Source organism: Suricata suricatta, chromosome 7 (genome assembly GCF_006229205.1).
Source record: "Suricata suricatta isolate VVHF042 chromosome 7, meerkat_22Aug2017_6uvM2_HiC, whole genome shotgun sequence".
Taxonomy (NCBI): domain Eukaryota; kingdom Metazoa; phylum Chordata; class Mammalia; order Carnivora; family Herpestidae; genus Suricata; species Suricata suricatta.
The window spans coordinates 40906031-40919839 of NC_043706.1; the positions used below are offsets into that span (position 1 = coordinate 40906031).

Sequence of the window (13809 nt, forward strand, 5' to 3'; positions counted from 1 at the left end):
GCCCCCGCGCGGCCCGGAGGGAGACGCGGCCTGGTATCCGGGAGCTGGGCTGCCCGGGGCGGGGAGCGCCCCCCCTCCCCGAGGCTGTACACCCGGTGCACCCTGCTTCGTCGTCGCCCTTAGCCCACACAACCAACCCGAGAGGTAGTGGTGCCCCCTGCCATCTTGGGACGGGGACACTGAGGTTGTACGTCCCAAGCACTTCCTCTTTCGAACCCCTTTTCCCGTTTTCTGACAGGAGGATGTCTTCTCCCTTTCTCCAATAGGCTGCAGTTTGGTCCGAACTCCCCCAAGACCTTCGGGCTCTGCATGGCCTGGCCTGTCTATCTCACCCACTCACCCACCCTCTGCTGAGTCCCACTGGCCTGCTCTCAGTTCCTCTCATTCACCAAAGGCCTTCCCCTGAACGCTCTTCCCACATCCCTGACTCATCCTGGCGTCCAGGTTGGAGGACACCCCTTGCAGACCTCCCCTGACCGCCCAAAGTGTGGCCCTCTACCAACTCGTGTTCTCCTCCCCACTCTTCTTTTCCTTCACAGAATCCACTGCAGCTTGTACTTACATATTTATTTGGATGTGTGTGACTTTAATGGCTGGCTTCCTCACTAGACTAGAAGATCCAAGTGGCCAGAGATTGTGTTGGTGTATTCCCCCATATCCATATTGACCATATTCACCTCACAGGGACTTCAAACATGTGTGGGATGAAAGGAAATACATACTAAGCCCAGACCTCCATAGGCTACTCTTTCTCTCCAGGCTCCCCCAGATGGCAACCTCCAGGGCACTGGTGATGCCTCCTACCCAGGGTCTTCTCATTCAGGGCAAGGGTTTGTACCACACAGAGAGACCCGAGGATGGTAGCCACCTCTCCCCTCACTCACTCACTCACTCACACACACACACACACACACACACACACACACACACACACACCCTACCTAGCAAAGTCCTACTCTGCTCAAGTGGCAATTTCCTTCTCTCTCGCTCTCTACCATAAGGTCACAAGGCAGGCCTATCTAAAAATCCCCGATGCATGCAGACATGCACGTACACAAAACAACTGTAGGGGGGGATCTTTTTAAAGGTCTCTGCTGTTTTAGTGTCATGTTATTGAAACTTCCCCTTCCCCAAAGGGTCAGTTCAGGGCCTTCTGTGTAAAGTCTTTAAACAACAGTGTTTTTTGAGTCCTCAACAGCAGTGAGGTGGAACCCCTCAGGGTCCTGCTTGCTGATTTCAGTTTCTCTCCTTACTCAGGAGAGTCCATGTTTTCCTACTGGTTGGCAGTGTCAGGCTGACCCAACGTGGATAGAAACAAGAGTCCCTGCCACCCTCTAGAGGCAAACGGGCTTTCCCCAGGACACCCGGGGCTCTGGGAGTCTTCAAGAATCTCCATCCACTTGGGAAAGTCTTCCTTCCAGACTGGCCTTCTCTCCCTGTGATCCCTCCTCTCAGCTCAGGGCCGTTCTGGCCCCTGGCTGTGGCCTCAGCAGTCCCCAGGACACCAGAAGGGCACACTGTCTGGGCCCAAATTTCAGCAGCTGTGGCTCTGGCTTCCAGATGTGAAGAGATGGAGTGTCCGAGGCCCCAGACTCTGCCCTGGCTTCAGTCGGCACACAGCAGTGGCTTCCCGGAGATCTTCAGATCATCAAAGGGCAAAAGAGCAAAGGGCTGAGAAAGAAGAGAATGGAGAGACGCAAGATCAGGGCCCATGGGGAAAAGGCAGCAATGGAGGAAGGGAGCTGGAGAGATAGATTGGGCCATTTCCTCTCCACCAAATGACAACTATAGGACACTGGGGAAAAAATCTTTCCACTAATCCCCAACATGACAGCCCCTTTGGGCGAGGCAGAGCCCTGAGGCCTTAGGCAAGCCCTCCCACTCTCTAAAATATCAGAATATCAGAGTTCCCACTCTGGAGGTGATATAGCCCATGTGGTTTTTTTTTTGGGGGGGGGAGGGCGTTGGGAGGGGTCTTTAGAAAACATTTTGAATATATTTAAGTAAGCTGTAGGCCCAAAGTGAGGCTTGAACTCACGACCCTGTGATCAAGAGTTGCATGCTCTATTACCTGAGCCAGCCAGGTGCCCCCGAGTATTTTTTTACTCTGAATATTTTTAAGTGGGAAACACAGTACAGGAAATCTAGGCTCCCTCTTTCTTAAAAAACTCCAAGATCTGCAAATACTGGGCCCACCATTCCTCCTTTGCAGCCATCTGCTGGAGCTGAGTAGAGTCACCCTTGGGCATTGACTCTGGTCTCTCACAGGCCCTGTCACCCTGTCTGACACCTATTCTGCCTCACAGATCCACTGTAGCTGCAGGGCTCCTGTTAGAGTCCAATTTGGGCTCCCTGGTCTTGACCAACTAAGAAAACAGAAGGGTAGAGCTTGCCCAAGATCCCCCAGTGGGTGAGTGGCAGAGTCGTGGGTTACACCCTAGGATCCCAACTCTTTGGCCCTTTCAGCCCTGACGGTGCCTGTCTCTGCTATCGGTGTGGGAGGTCCTGGACGGCAGAGTTGAGCCTATGCCTCTTACATCCTCAGCCAGGTCCTGGGGAGTCTCGTCTTCCACGTTCCGCAGCAGGGAGTCAGCGCCAGCCTCGCACAGAGTGGATGAGATGCTGCTGAGGCCCCGACCTGCCGCAAGGTGCAGGGGTGTGCACCCGTTGAGCATGCGGGCGTCCACCCGTGCACCAGCCTGGAGCAGGAACTGCACCAGACCCCGCTCCTGGGTCTCCACAGCCAGGTGCAGTGCCGTTTTTCCACTGGTGCCCTCCTGGAGGGGAAGAAGGAGGTCAGCCAGGGCCCGCAAGAAGAACCGTGCTCGGCCTGGGCCCTGGATAAGGAGGTGAGTGCCACTGCTGACCGCTAGGCAGGGGACCCTGGGGCTGGATCGGGCGGTGGGGCAGGCCCTGGGCCAGGCCCTGATTGGCCCCCTCACCTGCGTGTCAATGTCAGCTCCGTTCTGCAGCAGCAGTTCCATGAGTGGCCGGTTCCTCTGCAGGGTGGCGATGTGGAGACAGGCCAGACCTGGGATGGGGTGAGGGCGGAGGGGCTGCTAATCTGCATCCACCAACTCTCTCTCCCCCTCTCTTCAGGGACCTCCCTGCCCCTCAGCCCCAAGGGACTCACTGCCCACTCAGTGCCTCTGATCACAGGACTATTAAAACACAAACTCAAAAACCCCCTCAAAAGTCTTGAGGGGAAAGGAACTCAAAGTTTCCACCTTTTCAGAGTCATGTTATTGAAACTTTCATGCTTCAGGGGTTAGGTTGCCGAGTGACACCCCACATACATGCACCCTCCCCCCAACACACATTCCCCTCCCCTCCCTCTCTCCCTACCCGCCACCAAACTTTATCTGCCTTGAAGCCCCATCCAAAAGCCACCTTCTTAGAGCTCTCCAGGATCCTCAGGCCCCAGTCCCTCCCCAGGAGCCACCACCTTCCTTCCCTAGCTACCCCCTTTCTGGCATAGACAACCCCCCACCCCCGCACCTACAGAACATGATTCAAAGTGACCTCCCTCACCTCCTTCAAGTCTCTGCTCAAATGCTGCTACTCCTTGAGGGTTTCCCTGGCCACTCTCTTTAAAAATCACACCCACCCCCATGCCTCACATTCTAGTTCTCACTCTGCTCTACTTTTCCCACAGTGCTTACAGCTTGGTAACCTACTAGAGAGCTCGCTTCTTATATTCAGTGTCTGCCTCAATCACTCTCTGTTCACAGATGCAAGTCCAGCTCCTGGAATAATGTCTGGCACACAGAAGGCCCTCAGTACATTTTTGTCGTGTGAATTAATGAGCTTGTCTAATCTCTGCTAAACTAAATATCTCGAAAGCAAGGTTTAGCTATTTAGAGCTATTTAGCACACAGCAGGCTCTCAGTAAATTCTAAATCAAATCCATTCATTCATTCATTCATTCATTCAGCAAAGATGTACTGAGCACCTACTGGCTTAGAACTGGAATTGCATTGGTGGACAAGCTGAGTCTCCTTTGCCTGACAGTGGGGTTCGTCTCTTATCCCTTCCTCATCCCACAGGCCCTGAGGCTGCTCATACCTTGCCAGTTTTGCAGCTGGAGGTCCAGGGAGTGAGGAGGTCCTCGGCCTGGCTCTGGCCGCCCCTCCAGCAGGCAGCGGGCACAGGCCAGGTGCTGGCGCTGGCAGGCCACATGCAGGGCCGTGTCACCGTGTCTGTCCTGTAGCCCTCGACTGGCCCCCTTCAGCACCAGGGCCCGAACTGCACCCGGCTGGTCCAGATGTACGGCCAGGTGAAGTGCTGTCTGTAGGCACAAAGGGTCCCGGGCTGCCGCAGCATGCTCCCACCTCTGGGAACACGCTAGGGTAGACGCAGGAATTACCCGCAGCCAGCACCTTTATTGAAGGCAGCTCATAATGGCGATGGCCCTGGCATTCCAAGGAAACACTACCAAACCCTTCCCTCTGGCACTGCCCACCACCCCAGTTCTGGCGGCGGGGTGAGGGAAGAGGGCCCCAATCTTATTATAGGTCCCCTTAGTCCCTGGAGAAAGGACAGCTGGGGGCGGGGAAGACCTCTGTTATCCGTAGGGGCAACGTGACAAGGAAGGGCTGGAGGGAGGAAAGACAGAGGCACCAGCAGGCAGTCTCAACCTGGCCTGCTCCTCTTTTAAGGCCCCACACAGACGCCCCCTCCTATATTAACGGTCCCCACAGATGCTGAATCCCACAGCAGCTGGGGTCACAACTCTGGTTGCCCTGCTATGAGCTGGGGTGCTGACAGGAGTCCCCTAGCCCAGGTTCCAGCACCCTGGGGGCAGAGACGTGTCTTACTCACGAGCAGTAGCATCAGCTCCTATCCCAGGGTCTGGGATATGGTTTCCTGAGCGCACAGCCCAAGTATGCGTGTGCAGCTGCTGGGAATGGCTGCCAGGGCAGATGTGGGTAACTGGGCATAGCCCAACCTCTCCGCCCACCCACCTGGTAAAGGTTGTTCTGAATGTCCAGGACCTCCTGGGGCAGCAAAGCCAAGCAACAGAGCAGCACAGCTGGGGCCTCGTGAATCACCGCCAGGTGGACCAGCCTGGGAGAGGGAGGTGGCAGGAACAGGGTTTAAGTGTCAGGGCTTAGGCCAGAGATAGTGAGTCAGGGTCCTGGGGTTAGAAGGAAGAACACATCAATCTCTACAAAGCCACCCTCAGGGTAGGTGTAGGAAGTGAGAGTTGGGCCCAGGAAGTGAGGGTTGGTGAGGGAAGCCAGGATCCGGCGGGTGGGAGCTCCAAGTTCCCATCTCTGGCCTTCAGGGGGGCCTTAGCTGAGTGGGAGCGTGGGCAGGGTGCTGATGGGACGAGGCCCTTCCTGTTCAGCCTGCCCACACCCCACTCCTCCCTTCTGGCCCCAGGGCCCCCGCCGGCTGGGGTGCAGCTCAAAGCCAAACTGAAAGCTGCCAGGGTAGCACAGAGGTGGTTTCCGGGGCTGAGCTCCCCACCTCCGCCAACCCCAACAGGGAGGACTGAGACGGCAGGAGCGGGGTCACCCCCACTCCCGGCAACTCAGTGGTACACATCCCAACGGAGAGAACACAGAAGCTCTTGGAAGAGGAGCCAGGAGACAGTGAGGCATCCTGTCCTGCTGCCCTTTCACAGGGGGATCAAGAGGGTCACTCTTCAGACAGCACAGACCGGGTGGGGCCTGACCAGGGGCCCTGCACCCTGAGGACACTTCCAAGGGGAGGTCCGTGCAGTGCAGAAAATATGCGTTTGTTGGGGGCCAAAGAGCCTTAACCTCTTGCTAAGGTGGGAGGGGACAGTTGGGAGGGGAAGTTCCAGTGCTGGGGTTTCCCCGCATCAGGTGGGGAAAACGAAAACCAGAGCTGGAGGGTCTTAAGCCATGATAGCCGCCTTGGGGCAGGAACTGCCTTGGGGGGTAGTCTGGGTAAAGGCTTGTCTGGGCTGGGGAGGGGGCTCCTCAGGCCTGAGGGGGCAGGCTCAGTGGCCAGTGTCAGGAGAGGCCCGGGAGAGAGTGGCGGAGGGAGGGCGGGAAGGAGGAACCGCTCTGGAAATCCCCTAGGCCAGGGCCTGTTCTCTAGGTCACATTCCTGCAGCCACCTCCCTCTCTCCCTGTCTCCCCTCCTCCCACTTCCTCTCCCCATTTCCATAAGTCCTACAGGCCAGACACCTCTGAGGGAAGACAGTGCCCCCTCCTCATTAGGGACCTCCTGGGGAGTCCTGACACCTCTTCTCCACCCCCCCCCACAGTCTAGACACAACACCAGTCTTTTACTAGAGACGGTAAAGGCTTCCCCTGAGAGCCTAACAAAGGATGGCAGTGCCAGAAGTCCCCACTCCCTAGGTCAAAGGTCAGCCACAGGTATTCCACAGGGAGCCCCCAACTTCTTCATTCTGGGCCTGAGGGCTGGTGATCTGGGCAGGATAGAAAAAGGCCTGGGGTCATTCCTCTCCCACTCCCTGGGTCCAAAAGCTATCTTTGTCAAAAGCCACCCAGGATTAGGACCCTCCCATCTCCTCCAAAAAGCAGGTCAAAACAGACACCTGCTGCCCCCTCTACCCTCCCCACCCCCATTCATTGTAGCATCTCCAATCTGGGACCCCAGCCCCCCTCCACTGTGTTCCTCATCCACAAATCCCAGCTACCCCCTCTCTTGACACTGTTTCTTCTTCCTAAGGGACAAATCCTCAACTGGCCAGTCCCTCCCACACAAACTGTTTCTTACTTCAACTGCCTGCCCTCCCCTCCCCCAGCCCAGTCCCCACCAAACCCCACCTGAGCCTGGGGCAGGAAGGGTAAAGTAAAGGGGTCAGACAGGACAGCGAGGGGGACTTGGAGGGCTCAGGAGGTAGAGGGTGCCGGTAAAAGCTGACTCCAGCCCTCACTTCCCCTTTCACAGCAGAGAAGGAAGTAAGCTGGGCAGCCAGCCGCCTGTCTGTCTGTCTGCTGGGGCAAGAGTGCTCCAGCCTGGCTCACTCCCTCTTACCCGGGGCTAGCCTCAGCTCTGCATCTTGGCAGCACCCCCATCCTTAGCTTCCTGACCCCTCCTGGCAACCTGTAACTGGCATCTTTTGTTCCTCGGGACAGGGCGTTCTGAGGTCAGGGGCTGGGAATCCCAGATATTGAGCAAACAAGGATGCCCTCTCCCCTAGCAAGGAAAAAAAAACCACCCTAAAAACCTGGACTGGTCAGGGGAATTTTCTCCTCCAAGGGGTGGGTAATTGGGTGGCTTTCCAAGCTGTTAGCGGGTTCCAGGTGTCTGGCAAGGGCCCTGCCAGTTCTGCCCACCTCCCAAAGGGAGTGCAAAGACAGGATGCCGGGGCCTCTGTTCTGGGCCCGCCAGAGCTCAAAAGTGGGCTAAGAGTGAAGTCTGAAGTTTGGAAGAGTGGGGACTGCCCCTTCCAGAGCAGGTGTCTTGAGGGCTCCTCACAGAATGGGTGCCCGGCTTGTTGAGGCTCCTGGCAGGCCCAGAGCCGGCATCGATTGGACCAGCCTGTCTCAGCCTAGACCCCAGACTCACGTGTCTCCATCCTCTGAGATGTAAGTGAGTGCTTCCAGCTGCTGAGGGCTCAGAGGCCCCGGGGCTGGGAGCTGCGAGCGTGGGGCTGGGTCCGCGGTCTCCGTGCCTCCCAACAAGGGCAGGGGCTCAGTGAGCGACGAAGAGCCATAGGTGGAGTCAGCTCGCTCCCCATCTGTGTCTTCCTTCTCCTGTGGCTCCTTGGCTGTTCCCGGAGAATGGGTCCAGGGCTGGGGGCCGCCACCGTCCGAGGGTCCGGAGGCCGGGGCCGGGTCCGGGGTCGGGGTGGGCTCGGGCAGGGAGCGCAGAGAACGCAGAGACTCGATGCCCGAATCGTACTGGCTCTCATCCGTCTCGTCCGGCCCCTTGCGCGCCTCCGACATGCCCGCGGTGCCGGCCCGCGGGGGCCAGGTCCGGGCAGAATCCGGCTCCCGGCGCCGCCGCGCCGCCTTTCCGGATTGCAGGTCCGCCTTGCGGAGCTGGCGCCCCGCCTAGAGTGGCCTTCTTCTCGGGCTGCGGGCGCCCGAGGGGTCGGCGAGAAGCGCGGGCGAGGTTCGGAGCACTGGTGGGTTCCAAGGCAGCGGCTACTCAGAGCAGCTGGACTGCCCAGTTGGACTCGCTCTCTCGCCCCGCCCCTCAGGCCCCGCCCCCGACAGACGCTTCCGGACCGAGGCCCCGCCCTCCGGAATCCCCCTTACCCCGCCCTCTGCGTTGGCTCAGCGTCAGGGGTTACCCGGTCCTGAGTCACTTGTGCGTTAATTCACCTATTCATTCATTCATTCATCCATCCATCCATCCATCCATCCATTCATATTTTCCCCCTTCTTTTTTTTCATTCATTAATTCCATGCATTTTCTTTCCTTCCTTCCCTTCTTACATTTCTTCATTTTTTTTCCATCCATCCATCCATCCATCCATCCATCCATTCATTCATTCGTTTTTAAAGGAATATTTATTAACCGTCTGCACAGGCTGGGCATCTTGCAGGGAGACAACGTAGAGGATGGGATGGGGAAACATTGCTTCCTATCTCCTGCCCATTTCAATTTCTCTGTTTTTCTCATCTACCAGTGCCCAGGAGTTTAGATAGGGAAAAGGTATAAGATATCTATTGTCTGTAAAGAAGTAGTTTTCCCTTTGGTTCCTGGATAGAGGGTCTTCTATGTCAGCTTTCCAGATCACATAGAATTGGGCATGAGGACAGATTTTTAAGGTTTTTTTGTTTTTTTGGTGAAAAAAAAGTATATTTAGATTTAGCCAGCTGGACTCGTTAAGATGATCCCAATTTTGTTGGCAGCATCCAAAGCATCGTAGTCAGGAGCCAGTCGAACGTATGCTTTCTTTTCTCCATCGGGCCTGATCAGAGTGTTGACCTTGGCCATGTCAATGTCATAGAGCTTCTTCACAGCCTGTTTGACCTGGTGCTTGTTGGCCTTGACATCCACAATGAACACAAGAGTGTTGTTGTCTTCTATTTTCTTCATGGCTGACTCGGTTGTCAGCGGGAACTTGATGATGGCATAGTGGTCAAGCTTGTTTGTCCTGGGGGCGCTCTTTCGAGGATATTTGGGCTGCCTTCGGAGACGCAGTGTCTTGGGCTGTCGGAATGTAGGCGACCTGCAAATCTTCCTTTTTTAATGACTATGGACACCTTTCAGTACTGCTTTCTTGGCGTTCAAAGCCTTTGCTTTGGCTTTGGCTTTGGGAGGGACAGGGGCTTCCTTCTTCGCCTTTGCCGCCATCTTCGTGAAAGGGCTGTTCTTTTTTGATAGTAGGTTTTCAGGGCGCCTGGGTAGCTTGGTCGGTTAAGCATCCATCGCACTTGGCCTCAGGTCATGATCTCATGGTCTGTGAGTTGGAGGCCCACGTCGGGCTCTGTGCTGACAGCTCAGAGCCTCAAGCCTGCTTCAGATTCTATGTCTCCCCTCCTCTACGCCCCTCCCATGCTCATGCTCTGTCTCTCTCTGTTTCTCAATAATAAATAGACGTTTAAAAAAATAAAAAAAGAAAGTAGGTTTTCTTAGGCCGTTCTCTAAAAAAAAAAAAAAATGCAGAGTGGTCATGTTTTTTGTTGTCTAAAAAAGCAGAGTGGTCGTTCCTCACAGGAATGAAACACTGGCTCCTGGGTGGTTACATCTGGTTACGCTAGCAGTCAGGGAAGTTTAGTTCCTCCTGGTGGGGCCGGGATGGGGAGGCCCCAGACATGCTGGGCCACGCTCTGCTGAGGTCCCCACCACAGCCCCAGCCCCAGCGCCAGCACATCTCTCCTCCTTCCCTGTCCCTGCTTTCCCTAGGTCTAAAGGGCCTAGGGAGGCTGTAGGCAAACTCTACCCACCTAGTGAGCCCCAAACTGGTGTCCCATGATTCATCCTCTACTCCAAGTGCCAAAACCTAGGGGCAGAAGTGACCTTGGAAGATCATCCCCGAGGGAACATCTCCCTTTTCCATCTCTTGCATTGGAGGAAGGAAGCTGGAGTGAGTGTAGACAGCTATTAACCAGCTTTCCTACCGCCCTCCTCCAGGCAACACACATATGTGATCATGCCCTGAGCTGAAATCAAGAGTCAGATGCTTAACCGACTGAGCCCCCCAGGCGCCCCTGACATTGGTTTTTCTACTGGAAGCAAAAGCGAGTATCATAGTAACAGTAATAACCAACAACCACTAACGCCACCTCACCCAAAACTGTCCCATAGCCCTAGCCTTCAAAAATCTCCCTGACAATAACAATACGGAGTGACTGTGCTAAGACAGGAGTGAGAACAGGGTGCTGTGGGGGCATGGAGTGGGGTCAACTATGCAGTGGGGTGAGGTGAAGGGAGGGTTCCATCTGACCTGGAAACAGGAAGGGAAGAGGGCTGGGGGGAAGAGAAGTACCTAGTGTGTGTGTTTGCGGGGAGGGGGGGGTGAATAAAGAGAGAAGAGAGTGGGTGGACAGACAGGTGGAGATGACCCACTGCTCTTCATCCCCGTGGAGGACCAGAGTGGAGAGGATGTGAGCATGAGGCAGTGAGACGCCATGAGGGGAAAGCCCAAGGAAACTGAGGCATCTCCTTCCCTTGAGGTCAGTGTGATTTCAGATGTTCTCAACTTCCTCCCCTGACAATGTTCCTCTCTTCTCCTCAAAGCCTGGAGCAAAACTACAGTCATAAACTCCAGACCCTGACGACTTGGGCTCAAAATCTAGCGGCACGATCACATTCCCATCTTAAAGTTGGGAAGCTGAAACCCAGAGAGGTGAGTTGACCTTATGAAAATCAGTCAGAAAAGGCAGAGCATGGTTTTCCTGTTCCCTAATCCAAAACTTAAAAAAAAATTTTTCACTGAACCTTTCTTCCTTTTTAAGGAAGGTCTAAGGAATTGGAGCATCTGAACCTTCTGCAAGGACACAGGAACTCAGGAATATGCAGTGACTGACTGCCCCTTTCATTCATACAGAGGCTGAATTGAAGGAAAAACCTATCCCAGTTCAGTCCCGGGTCTCCCTCTGAACCAGAACAGGTGTGTAGCAGCCCCTTTTCTAGCCACATGAGGGCAGCATTGAGTCACCCACTGCTTCCAGGACCTAGCCCAGACTTTGACGGGAAGCCCTTATGGGGATACCTCAGGAATGGGGAGAGGGACCATGCAGTGTCATCTAGAAAGATGACATGAGGATTTTGGCTCAGGCCTCAGCATACTCAGGGCCCTGACTTTGCTTCCTCAGCCCCTCCGGTCTTCTCTCTGCTGTTTTTTCCTGGTTCCCTTTGCAGTGTCCCACTCTCAGCCTCCACCCACCCCAGTCAAGCTCATCTTCAGAAAACAGTCCCAGTTGCCATGGTGACCAGCTGGTCAGCAGGCTCCTTCCACGCCCCCTCCCTTCACCCCTCTTTTCCCTGGGCTTCCAAGGAAGGGTAATGTGTGTGAATAGAGAAGGGGGGGTGCCAGGGGTCTTTTATGTTGGGAGCTCTGGGGTTGGCCAAAAGGGGATGGGCTAGCTCTCCTCCAAAGCCCCCTGAGGTGCAGAAGGGCAGGCCAGAGGGGTGGGAAACAGGAGGAAGATTATAACAACTAAATGGGGAGTGTGAGGATCCTATCTGGGTTAGGGAAGGGCAGGTTTAGGAACTCTGCACTTTGCAGTGAGGACTGAACTAAATGGAATGGGCTGAGACAAGAAGAGGGGTTGGAGTTAGATGTGAGGCAGGACTTCCCACAAGGCATGGGTGGGAGACACTGGAGTGAGCCGCCAAGTGAGATGCCTCCTCTGCCCTGGGAAAGGAGGAGAGGGCTCTTCAGGACCACACCCTTCCTCTGGGTAGGGAGGAGGGACTCACTGACTGGCCATGGTGAATCATGCAGGCTGGATAGTTCTGAGGCAAGAGGCAGACAGCCGACCACCTTCACCTTGCCTGGAAAGAGAAGAGGAGGAATAGGAAAATGGAGGCAGGACCAGAAGTGGGGGTATTTGTGGGGGGGTGGAGGCAGTGGCTAATCTGCCTGAGATCAGGAGCAGGACCGTCCCAGCAGATCAGTATGCTTGTCCCCTATTCCCAAAGACTAGATTATCCCAAGCTTTGCCTCAAACTAACTTCCTCCCCACAAACATCTTCATGGCCTTTGGAATGGGAAAGATTTGGATTCTAGGATTCACTCTGTGAGTACTAGCAGGTGACCTTGAATAAGTCAGTTACCCTCCCTCTACCTTGGTTTCTTGTGGGTAAGTGGGGGAACGGTTACTATATGTCAAAGACTCTAATGTAACACATGGCAAGCAGTAGGATTCCACAGTGACTGTGCACACACAGATTGAATATGCATAGCCTTTATACTTTTTTTTGATGTTTATTATTTCCGAGAGAGAGAGAGTGAGTGAGTGGGGGAAGGGCAGAGAGAGAGACATATAGTCCCAAGCAGGCTCAGAGCTGTCAACACAGAGCCCGATGCGGGGCTCAAACCCACGAACACAGAGATCATGACTTGAGCCAAAATCCAGAGTCAGATGCTTAACCAACTGAACCACCCAGATACCCCTATATTATTTTTTTAAGATTTTATTTTAGAGAGAGAGAGTGGGGAAGTGAGGGAGAGGGGCAGAGGGAGGAAGAGAATCTTCTTTTTAAAAAGTGTTTGTTTATTTATTTATTTTGAGATAGAGAGCAGGGAAGGGGCAGAGAGAATTCCAAGCAGGCTCCACGCTGTCAGCACAGAGCCTGATGTGGGGCTCAAAATTACCAACCATGAGATCATGACCTGAGCTGAAACCAAGAGTTGGATGCTCAACCAACTGAGTCACCCAGATACCCCAGAGAGAGAAAATCTTCACAGGCTCCATGCTCTGCCACAGAGTCTGATTTGGGACTTGATCCCACAACACTGGGATCATGACCTGAGTTGAAATCAAAAGTCAGATGCTCAACTGACTGAGCCCCCTAGAAGCCTCCCCCTTTATATTATTTTATCATAATGATTGGTCTCCCCAATTAGACTTTGTACTCTTTGTTGGTAGAATATTGTATGTTTCATTTCTGAACAGGGTACAGAGTAGGGACCTAATATCTGATTATCGAATGGAAGCATCCAAGAATGAATGGATGTCAGTTTTCTTTCTGCCTGTCCTAAGCAGTACAGGGAAGAACAATGTGGGTAGACGGCAGGAAAGGGTAGGCTACTCCCAACTGGGGCACCCACAGAAGGTCAAAGCCTTTGAGATTGGCCAGTTAACTTTTTCCATGAGGAAACTAAGGCTTAAAGACAAGAAAGCACTTACACAAGGTCACACAATCCCTTAATGGCAGAGACAGGATTAAAAATTAGAACCCAGGTTTCCTGATCTGCAGCCTAGGGCAATGTACACACTTCATTCTTCTATGGGGCTCTTCTTCCAGGGAAGGAAAATGGCTCTGTGAAGGCTGGTTCCAGTGTCCTCCCCTCTGCCCTCTGTTAGTCCTTTCTCATATCTAGCTTCAATCCTTACCCTATTCCATCTCTGTTCAGTTGGGTCTGGCCTCTGAAGGCTGGCTCCTGCCTTAACCCGTTACCACCCAGCTGGGAGTAAGGATCTTCCTTGGGTTGCAAGGCTCAATTTCCTCTCCCCACCCTCAGCCCCAGGAACTTGCGGGAACCAAGGACGGGGAGGGATATTGGCTGAGCCGCTTGCGCCCCCTCCACGGAGAAGGGACTGAGAGGAGTTGCTGCACAGACCTTCCCAGGATGGGAAGTGGGGGGTACGGTGAGCAGGGCTGGGAGTGGGGAAGGGGTGCGGGGAGCCCCTGTTGCTTCTCTTTGGGGGGTGGTTATTAGGTTGGCTTGGGGAAGGCGGA

The 13809-nt window shown here is 54.5% G+C and overlaps 2 protein-coding genes and 1 pseudogene across 2 annotated transcripts in view; all 3 read right to left on the reverse strand.

Annotated features, from left to right (window-relative positions):
• The window catches only part of SLC35B2 (solute carrier family 35 member B2), a 4631-nt gene extending 3658 nt beyond the window's left edge, over positions 1–973 (reverse strand). The window contains exon 1 of the mRNA XM_029945620.1: positions 563–973. Coding sequence (XP_029801480.1) covers positions 563–564 — 2 coding nt within the window. The 5' untranslated portion in view covers positions 565–973. The remainder of the gene's footprint in view (positions 1–562) is intronic.
• A 103-nt stretch (positions 974–1076) lies between these two features.
• NFKBIE (NFKB inhibitor epsilon) lies at positions 1077–8145 on the reverse strand. The gene is made up of 6 exons (XM_029945622.1): positions 7513–8145; positions 4965–5067; positions 4066–4288; positions 2943–3031; positions 2538–2777; positions 1077–1671 (listed from the first exon to the last, which is right to left on the reverse strand). The coding sequence occupies exons 1-6, from the start codon at positions 7890–7892 to the stop codon at positions 1606–1608; spliced, it is 1101 nt and encodes a 366-aa protein (XP_029801482.1). The 5' UTR covers positions 7893–8145; the 3' UTR covers positions 1077–1605.
• A 618-nt stretch (positions 8146–8763) lies between these two features.
• On the reverse strand, positions 8764–9252 carry LOC115295230 (annotated as a pseudogene).
• Positions 9253–13809: the final 4557 nt, after the last annotated feature.